Consider the following 11649-nt stretch of genomic DNA (forward strand, 5'->3'; position numbering starts at 1 on the left):
CACGAATGCTGTAACGTTTACTGTGCATTTCAGACAATTTCATATATTTTGGCGGGAATTTACATTCAAAAGTGGGAATTTACATTTAAAAGACACGACATGAACTTTTCTGTGAAGCATAAATCATTTGAAAAGGTTGACTTGCTCCCATCTTTCTGATTATGATTACCCAAGTAACGTAGAGCCAAGGATGTGTGGGCGAGATATTATCCTATCCCCTTGAAAAGCAATCCATCTTCTTTTGCTTTATTCCAGTATTATACTTTCCTTGTCGAGATTTGGTTCTGTTCCAAGGACTGCTACATCTTCTAAAAGTTATGCCTTGTTTGCTTTTATTTTTTTCCAGAAATAATTTTCCATATAATTTATTTTTAATTTCTTTTCTTCCCTCAATGACACACATCCCAACAGAACTACTATTAATGTCTAAACTTTTAATTATTTCCTATAAATTTTTATTATTGTATTTTTTAAATTTATTTTAAAATCTAAATTACGAATTTGGGCATAACTTGATATATACATCTGTAGTTTTTTTAAAAAAAAAAATCGAACATATATTTTATTTATCAATAAGTCATATTATTTTTGTACCAGATTCCTATAAATTTTGAGATCCATTATTCATCCTCGACCCACGCAACTAGTTTACATGATAGTGACAAGTATTGTAAAGAAATAGATTCTGATTCCACTCGTTTCCATGTCCTTTCACGTTAATATGCGCCACAAATTCAGGTCCTAATATTTAAATTCGTTGACTATGAACTGAGAAAAATTGCTCTGTTATCAATTTACTTTTATGGCATGCATACAAAAACAAACTTGAAATTTTCAAAAGTTATATAAACTACTGCCACCAACAATAAGGGTTAATTATGTTTAGTAGACATTGTTTTCCGACACTAAAATTGATAGGATGTTTATTAATTCTTAACCTAAATCACTTTGTTTCATATACATGACATCACAAAACACGTAATAGCCAGATGAAAAGTCCTCTCTATCCTTACTAGTGGTTAATGACTTTGATACCTAGTGGTTTAAAATCAAAATGGAAACAGCTGAGCAAAATCTGCATTGCTTTCAACTTCAATGGCTTCCATCGACGACCAAAGGCCACTTAGAACTTCATATGAATATTCATCCACTGGGATACCCTTAATGCCATAGTATTCATCCATTTCTAAGGTGGATGGCATAAAAGTACCTGAATCTTGGTGGGACTGAGAATAGGAAGAAGTTATATTTTGATTTAAACGTTCATCTGAATCTTTACAGACGATTCTTGGTGCAGGAGAATTCTTGGGTTCATTTGAAATGCTACTTGGGTGATTAGTGGTGGTTTGTGGAAACGGCGTTGGTACCGGGGTTAGAGAATTCATCGAAGCTAGGAAAGTCACAGTCTTCCCGGCAATAGCGGCGGCGGTGGTGGTGGTGGTGGTGGAGGTGACGGTACACGTATTACGAGAGCAGCTAAGTTCTGCCAGTAGCTTCTTTTTCAACTTAGTGTTCCAGTAATTCTTCACATCATTGTCTGTTCTTCCTGGCAAGTGTGAAGCTATGACAGACCATCTGATATGCAAAACAAAACTTAAAAGCATTTACTCATACATTCATGATAAAAATATGTGTGTGTGTGTGTGTGTTATATTCTTAATCGGAATCAGCTTCTAGATATAAATAATGATTAAACATGCATGCCTGCTTCCGAGCATGTTGTAAAGATTCAAGATGGTTTTTTCTTCCTCTTGTGTAAAAGACCCATGTTTAATATCAGGTCTTAGGTAGTTGAGCCATCTGAGGCGACAACTCTTGCCACAACGATTAAGGCCTGAGGAACAATATTAAAATCATCGGGGAATTAACCAAACAATGCATACATTAGTATGTTTCATCCTTTGAATGAATATGATCACGATTGATATCTAATACAGATTTTCAGATGTTTTATGGCTTGTTTCATGACTTGAAAGTACCCTTATTTTAACAAGTGTAATGAAATATGTAAAAAACATCCGATCAATGTAGTAACATGTATACCAAACGTTTTGGAGTTTGAAGCATGAACTAATGTGATCAAAGCAATCCCAAATGAAAACATAAAAAAGCAAGCAAAGAAAGAAAGAAAGATATGATAAGTTCGGGCGGTGACAAAACATCCGAAGAACATCGAACTACAGCTGAACGCGAGAAACTCGGTTTTACTGATAATGATCCTCATAACTTTGAATATCTCGAGTTTGAGAGAGGATGATTGCACGTACGTACCGGCCTTTTGAGGCAAAGCTATCCAGTTGCCACCAGTGCCATGCTTGTGGAGGTAATCCTTGAGAGTTGCATCTTCTTCTGGAGACCAACTCCCCCTTTTCACCTTAGTTTTATCACAGCAAGGGCTTCTCCCCATAATACAAATTCACACACAGATGCACTCACTGAGGCGGAAAATGTATGTATAGGTGGAGGATACTGAAAATGCTGCAAGTACAGAACAGAGTATTTTCCAATATATGAAAAAGGTGACGACGGTCTTCTCTTGTTTCCACATACGTTTGTTTCGCTAGTCCTCTATATAAAAAGCTTGACTTCGCCATGCACTTTCACATACTAATTCATATCCGTGGCGTCAACACGCTTTGGTCTATAATTATAGAACTAGTAACCATCATGGTCTCCATGTATTCACGAAATATAATTATTATTTGAAGGGAAAAAAAATTAAAAAAAAAACTACCAGAAAAACATGTGAATTTTGAGGTAAAATAGTATGAAGTTAAGAGAAAAAATGGGAAGAACATGGAGAGAGACACGACAATTACGAATGAGTATACATTATCAAAGTTACGTAACAAATTATACATGAGTAAAAATGGAAATAAACTTTGATATAACTGACGTACCAAATTGGTTACTACGAAATGTTCAAGTATTATAAAATAGTAAAAAATAAATACACGGTCTCAACTCTTTAGGTCGTGAATTTAAAAGAAAATCAAGAATCTTTCTCTAGTTCTGCAATAACCCGAGTTCTGCCTCCATCTGCCATGTCTTTCACAGTCTTTAACTTGTTATCATCATATTTAATATTTTACATCATTTATCATCGAATTCGCATCCAACGAACCAAACGATCATTCCCATTTCAAATCCATCTTTTCGCTCCGCTCGAGTTATTGTGACGCAAATTTTCTAGGTGAAATTTCGCCGCATATTCCCTAGATTGCCTGGACTATAAAGAGATGTGAACAGCATAGGATCAAATCAAAATATTCAATGCATGCTTTGGGGTTATTTCTATAATGCAAATGTCTCGGAATAGAATCAAATTACTTATCGCAGCTAATTTATCCAAACTCTCAACATTTTGTTTGGCTCATTTTCTTATCCGATACTTAATCTTCCATTTTTTCGTGTCATAATTAAGTTAATTAATGCAATATTGACTTAGTATTATGGCATTATTCACACAAAAAATTGAGGCCCCGGGTGATAGCCTACAAGACCATCCATATAAACGTCTTTATGCCACAATTTTCCATGCCTATTATAAATATTCGTATGCCTATGTTTCCATAATAGGTCACCCACAACTTGTGAAAGCACAAAATAATGTTGCTAAGTTTGACTACTGAGGCACATGCATTGTTAACAAGTAGGGATGGTTCTGGGCAAACCCGGGACTCGCCCCGCCAAGGAAAATCAGGACACGAACCCACCCACCTCATTTTTAGACCCGCCCCGTCTTAGAACCCAAGGGGTCTCGTGGACCCGCTATGCATTTAACTAAAAACAACTTCAATAAATTATTAATAATAATATATATAAATATATATCATACATATATATTAAATAAGTATATTTCTATATAATATATTGTGTGTGTATATTTAATATAATATCATATGTGTACATATTATATGCATATGCAATACATATCCACATATTATATATACATATATGTATATATAGTATGCAAATATAATCTACGTACGGAACGGATCTCCCCCGTCTTTGGACCCGTTGTCTCGGACTTGTCCTGTCCCGAACCCGTTTGACCAGGTTTAACCCGGGAGTCACATGGCTATATTTGATTGGACATCGTATGCTTGATCATTTCAAACATTGGCTTGTTATATGGTAAATTGAATCTGGGGTAGACCCACCAAACATAATGGGCCATATCCCAGATTGAGGCCCAATATATTGGGTAGCAGATAAAATATATTGATTTGGGATATGCTTTCTAGCCCCCAACAACCTTATATGACTGCCAAAAAATTCAAATTTTACCTGTCCTCCTTAAAAAATTCAAATGTAATACATTAAAATTTGAAAAAAATAGACAGAATTGATAATTAATAATAATAATAATAATAGAAAAAGGGGAATACTGCTTTTAACTAATTGTTGCACAATATTTTGTAAAGAAAAACTAAGAGCATCGTGCCTTCAATGGATATGTGTTGGCGAACTCAGTAAAGCCGTCAAAATGGATTAGACTTCCCATGTCCGCCCGTTCCGCCCCATCAAAGGACGACTTTTGGGTAGCCCATCTAATACAACTAAAAACTAACAAGACTCGTCAGGAGACATATCCTGTCAAATAGAAGGGGTTGAGTTTGCAATTTTCCAACCAGCCCAAATGGTGGGCTACTTCACTCCGCTAGTTTGTTTTGACGATTCTTGAATTCACTAAATTTGTGTTCAAGCAGAATTTGGATAATAATGACAAAAATTTGTGTAAGATGATCTCATTAGTCGTATTTTGTAAGACAGATCTCTTGTTTGGATCATTCATGAAAAAATATTACTTTTTTATGCTAAGAGTATTACTTTTTATTGTGAATATCGATAGGGTTGATCTGTCTCATAGATAAAGATTCGTAAGACCTACTCTTTGATAATATATGGAATTCAAATTACTATATTGGATATTGAATTTAAAATTGAAGCAAAAAATATACTTGAGCAACACACGAGAATTCAAATTCTTCATTCTAATTTTAAGTCGATATAATGAATTTGATTGGGTCGTTGCCTCATCTTTTTTCTTAGCAAGTTGTAAATGATGATATGATTCGTTAATTATCTGTAAAATGGTTTTATTTTTAAAAAAAATAAAAAATCATTTTATCCAAATACAACCTAATAATATTGGTTCCTGGATTTACGGTAAAAGTAGATAATATCGTACTAACATATATATATTCAAAAAAATCCCTCATAAAATTTGAGAATTTGATAAAGAAAATGAAGGACACCACTCTACGTCCCATTTGTCTTACTAAATTGTATACAAGCAGTTTAGCTCGGATGTCAATCAAAGAAACAATGGAAAGCACAAAAACCCTAAAACTTTTTTAAAAAGAAAATCTCACGGTATAGCGTGAAAAAAAAAGAAGAAAAAAAACTATCGGTCTTTTTGAGGTCAGGCTACTTCAATATATATATATATATATATTAATATGAGACCTTATAATAACTGACCTTGACAACAAAATACTTAATTCCATAATACTTCTTACTCGACTAAAACTTTTTCAATCACTCTAATTAATATAAAAATCAAACAAACCTCCTTTTAACACACTTTCGAATCGAAATAATTTTATAATAATAATATTATATACTCAATTAAAAATAATAATACAATACAATGCATTATTTATACTATATATATCTAATTAATCCCTGCTCTCTCTGTGTCGTGTATGTAGTGAATCTCTTTTCTGTCGTTTATCTCTTTTTTTCCAAAAATTAAAATTAAAGAAAATCCTTGTACCGCTGGATCAAGAAAGGTAAAGACAACACACACACAGACACGCAAAATGAGAAAAGAAAAGAAAATTGATCGGTAATTAAAAAAAAATTTGTATTTTTTTGGGGGGTGGGGGTGGGTGTGGGGGATGGGTTTTTTGCGTCTTTTAGACAATAAGACAACAATATTAATGTGTATACCCTCTTTGAACATTTATTTAGCAATAATTTTTCCCAATTGCATACCAACCTGTAAAAGGTAAGGTTGAATATTGATAAAAGTTAAATTATTCAATTTCTCAAAACTGGAAAAGAATTCATTGTTTTTTTGTGTGTTTGGACCTGATTTCGCTGACTACTAATAAAAGGAAAAAATTAACATATCCAGTAAATTTTTAATTGAAGTAAAAGAAAGATTTTGATTTATAGTAACATGGGTTAGGTATGAATTTTGCTAAGAATTATAGAAGTTAAATTCCCATTTGGTAACACTAAAAACAATCAGGACTATTTTCCCGAATCAGATCGAACTGATTTGAATAATAATTAATCATAAAATAAATATCTTATGAAACGGTCTCATCAATCAACATATATGAGATAAATTGTTTATGTTTATAATAAAAAGTAATAGTTTTCGTATAAAAAAATAGAACTTTCTTCTATGGGTCGGATTTGAGACTCGTATAATAAAATTGACATGTGTAAAACTTTCATAGTAGTTTTTGTGTTAATTCTAAGTTAATATCATTAAATATAAATAATCTTAAATACGGTGGTTTCACTTATTTGCACAGCTAATCAAGTCCTAAACTGGTGTCTGGTCTACTGAATTAATTTATCAACCAAAAACGTCTCAAAACGTATGAAGTTGTTTATTTTTTCACATATTAAAAAATTTAATTGGAAAATTTTATACTATATTATAAAATTTGAGACACTTAGAGTAACTAACTTTTGATATCATGGTCTGTTTTAATAATTATATATTAATAAATTATTAAATTTTAGTGCAAGTTATATGTAGCTCAACGAATAATTTTTGTTTCTTGAGCATCAAGTTGTCGGTACACTAATATAATATAATATATATATATATATAATATAGTTTTGATATGCTGCACATCTACCGTGCACACTTATGTAAGCACCGATGAAGTGTCACTCACCTATTGGATGTGCAATTTTTCAATATTTAATCACATCCAATAGGTGAGTGGCACCTCATCGGTGCTCACATAAGTGTGCACGTTAGTGTGCAGCATATCAAAACTGTGTGTGTATATATATATTAACATTCATTATCTAAACCTAATAATGGTTACAAGTTTCAAGATCTTCTTAGTGCGTGTGAATTAACAAGACACAAAGTGATTAAGTTTTATATTCACGATGTGTTTGAGAAGTGATCATATTAATTAATAATCACATCCGTTTAATTAATTTTTTAATCAATAGGGATAAGATTGATAAGGATATTTATGTTCGATTTACCATCCACGTCACATTCCTAATCTCGACTACCTAAATGTTTATTACCAAGTCCGACTTCGATAGATGTAAACTAAGGATAAAGTTATTTTATATTTTTTGTTCTTGAAAGTGATAAAGTTATTTATGATAATAATTGATTTCAAAAGGGAAAAAAAACTAATATAAATATTTGTTTGCGGAGCTATAATGCTGTTCTTTTTATCCGAAAGGTTGTGTGGATAAAAAGAAAAAATAAATCCTCAGCGTTCCTTCAATAATTTTTTCTCCATTTTTTTTTCCTACATATAATGTACATCACACTGTCACTGACTGAGTAGGTCTTTTTTGAGACGACGATTGACTATATTCATATTTATCATAAAAGTTAATATTTTTCTGCATAAAAAATTATATCTTTCATGAATTGGGTCGTGTTGGAAACTCGTATCACAAAATTGACGTATGAAATGATCTCACCAGTGATGGAGCCAGTAATATGGTTCTATCTGAGTTAGAATTTTAAACTCTAGAATCTTTTAATATTTTAAAGAGTGAGACCATCTCACAGATACTAATTTGTGAGACGGGTCAACCTTACTCATATTCACAATAAAAAGTAATACTCTTAGCATAAAAAATTATATTTTTTAATGGATGACTCAAATAAGAGTTCCGTCTCACAAATTCGACCCGTGAGACCGTCTCACACAAGTTTTTGTTTATTTTAAATTTTTCTACCTGAACTAATATCGTATTAATCCAAAATTTACATATAAATTTTTTTAGAAAAAAATTTAGGCCACCTGAGTGTGGCTCCACCGTCAATTATCTCACAAGAGTTTTAGTGAACAATCACTACTAATTGGTATCTTTATTTATGCATCAATGACGATTCCGATGATATTGGCGTAAAATTTTAGCATACATTGTTTAATCCTTGTGTCTTGTTTAAATGTTTGGTTCTTGAAACTGGATTGACTTGTTTATTCCAAAAGTCATGTATTAATAAATTTAGGCTTACACTACGCACCATAGCCCTAGGATCCCTCCGATGGGAGTGAACCCAATATGAGTTTACATGATCCAAGGGTTACGATGAGGTGTAAGCGTAGTGTAAGCCATAAATTTAGAATTATTTCATATTTGTTCATTAATCATTTATATTATATATATACTTAGTGTGTTTGGTTGAGTGGATTAAATAAGGATAGATTAATAGTCCAATATTTATCGTTAAAATTTTAAGTTGTTTTAATAATCATTTTGACCCGGTTTAAGATCCAATTTTATTAATCAAATAGTTATCCATAAAATTAGAACTTAAACCGGGTCAAAATGATTATTAAACCAACTTAAAATTTTAACGATAAATATTGGACTATTAATCTATCCTTATTTAATCCACTCAACCAAACACACCCTATACTATACTTACTGTATCTTTGACGGCTACTTTTATTATATATAATATAAAGGTATTTTATACTAATTATATGAATCATAATGTAATTTTAGATTTATCTAAATCATCATTCATCTTATCAAACTAATTATATGGTTTTATTATATTACGATAGGTTTTTTTATATTTTTTATTTTATCTCCTACTATTTCAAATTTAAAAAATATAATTTTTATTTTAAAATTAAAAGTTATTTCAATCGTATTTTTACTATGTATAATATGATCCGCTAGTTATAATAAATGAAAGTTCTGAAATAACTCTTTTGGGGTACTGTGAGGTTTTTGATAACCCAAAAATATCATTCATATTTATATATATTTTTGAATTTTTAAATTATCATATAACTCATAATATAAAATTTTAATGACAAAAATTTGTGTGAGACGGTCTCATGAGTCGTATTTTGTGAGACATATATCTTATTTGAGTCATCCATTAAAAATTATTACTTTTTATAAGAAAGAGTATTACTTTTTATTGTGAATATCAGTAGGGTTGACTCGTCTATAAAGATTCGTAAGACCGTCTCAGAAGAGACTTACTCAATTTTAATATGTATGTCGTGTGTTAAAGGATGATAGTATATTTTAACAAAAGTGGTGTATTTGGATTGATAAATTCGAAGCTAAGGATTTCGAATTTGTAATACTTGGCTCATTGATTTATTTGAATAAACTCATTTAAATATCTTTTAAATTCTCAACTAGTTAGTTTTTGAATTATTGTTAATATAAAATTACTTCAAATCATATCTTTTAATAATTTTGTCAAAACTAAATACTTACATCCAAATACAATATTTTATATGACAACGACCTCAATTTAATGTATCACCTGTTAATTTCTTAAAACGATAAATTGATTAATTGATATTATATTTTAAATTAAATATTTGAAAATATATTTTGAATAATCAGTTCACTTAAAAAATGAGCTAGTTTTGAATTTTATTATTTTTAATAAAAATATTTCAAAGATTATTGGCATCAACATAATAATACCTTCTTATATACATAATAATTATTAATTACAAAATGGCAAAATAGAGATTAATTTAATTAATATCCTTAAACCCCACCCCAAGTCCACTCCGTATTTAAACAAGCTTCAAGAAGTCTAAGATCCAATCAAAATTCAAAAACCACCGACTATTCGACCCGAACTATTATTTGATGCGATCCGAAACCTACCCCGAATCAGGACCCGTACACGGAAAATCAATTCGTCGAACCCGCTCCAACGAGTTCTCTTTGCCGAGCTTGGCGTATAACTTCTCGCGCAGTTGTCTTCCAGATTCCACTCTCTCCATCACCTGCTCCTCCTTGCGAGAGATATCCCATGTTTCGAAAGCCACGAGTCCTGATCGGTCAAGGGAACCGATAGGAGTAGAAGGCATGCTCGGGGATCCGGGTCTGATAGTCGATGGGCTACGGGGTGATCCGAACCCGGGTTTCCATGTTGGCGGGCTCATGTTCAAGCCGATGCCCATTCTCATCCTGTTCATTTGCAGATCTTGCAACGATTCGATGAGCTGATGATGACACCGATGGGGACCCGATGGTGGGAGACAGCGGCGGCGAGTACATGGTTGATTTTGGTGAGGAGCCGTACAAACCCAAGCCGCCGGCGACGAACGAGTCGTGGCCTGGTCGGCTTGGAGAAGCGTCTGGGCTAGTAGTATATGGCAGAACTCGGAGCTGCTCCGGTGTGTGAGCAAAGAAACAGACGCGACGCCGGCAATGAATCCCGTCCTTGCACGGCTGCGTGCGGTAGCGAGCAGGGTGGAGCCAGCACTCGAAAACCCCGTGCGCGTACTCGCAGGAATCGCCTCTGTTACACGTTCCCCTGCGAAATTCCGGGCACGCGCTGCCGGAATAATGGAACTTCCGCGGGTCCCTCCGCCGCGCCTTCTCGCCGGGATGCGCAAAAGGGCAATCCGTCCAGTCATGCGGCCTGGAACGCGTGCATTTCTTCACCTTGAACTCGAACATACGGAAATTATCGCAGGAGAAGTCGTCCACCGGGACCTCGAAATCACCAGAATCTCCATCTCCGACCTCTACGGCGTCGTCTTGGTTAGACGGCAGGTAGCGCTGCAACGCAGCAAAAGCATTATCATAGTGGAAAATATCATAGCCGTTCGGGTAGACATTGTTCGAGTTGGGAGATTGAATTTGAGCCGACGGCTCTTCTATGGGGTGGTGGTCCCAAGATGGGATTTGGACGGTGGGATTTGACTCAGGAGGATCTCCGATCATCATCATCATCATCATTTCTCTTATATTATATATAAAAATTCCTAACTTACAAGCTTTCTGTAATGTGGGTTGCCATAGCTTTGCATGCGGATGAGGGTTCATTATAAACTGGTTCTTTTAACCATGGTCGAAGATATGGATGTAACCATGGTTGGGTTAAAATATTATTATTTGATTTAGGCTTTGGAGCCGGACATCTGATGTACTACATATTAATTATTGTCAATTAGGAAAGTTAAGTATTAGTCTTGTTCATGGTATGTAATCCAATATTTGCTCAAAAAAATAAATGTATTTACAATTCATTTGAAAATTAATTTTCTGTATTACGATAAAACCTCAACCGTTATTCTTCGATATACACTCGAATAAACTTTCGTACTAACACAATAGTTTATAGATCATGATAGTCAGGTAAATCATACTGTGCAAACTACTCAGACACCCAAAGAGAACCAATCTTAGATATTTTGATACTTTTTGTAGTATATTTATGGTATGCATTATTATAAAACACTTTGTTATTATCACAAGAATAAGTCTCTTGTGAGACGGTCTCACGAATTTTTATCTGTGAGACGAGTAACCCTACAGATATTCATAATAAAAAGTAATATTTTTAGCATAAAAATAATACTTTTTCATGGATGATCCTAATAAGATATCCGTCTCACAAAATACGACTCCTTATCCATA

General features: G+C 33.2%; 1 protein-coding gene across 1 annotated transcript; it reads right to left on the reverse strand.

Annotated features, from left to right (window-relative positions):
* Window positions 1-9715: 9715 nt before the first annotated feature.
* Window positions 9716-11052, reverse strand: LOC140834384 (zinc finger CCCH domain-containing protein 23). The gene is given in 2 exon segments (XM_073199227.1): window positions 9716-10229; window positions 10231-11052. Coding segments are annotated over 2 exon segments (1086 nt in total). The 5' UTR covers window positions 10969-11052; the 3' UTR covers window positions 9716-9881.
* Between the last annotated feature and the right edge of the window lie 597 nt (window positions 11053-11649).

Source organism: Primulina eburnea, chromosome 6 (assembly GCF_022965805.1).
Source record: "Primulina eburnea isolate SZY01 chromosome 6, ASM2296580v1, whole genome shotgun sequence".
In the NCBI taxonomy this organism is placed as follows: domain Eukaryota; kingdom Viridiplantae; phylum Streptophyta; class Magnoliopsida; order Lamiales; family Gesneriaceae; genus Primulina; species Primulina eburnea.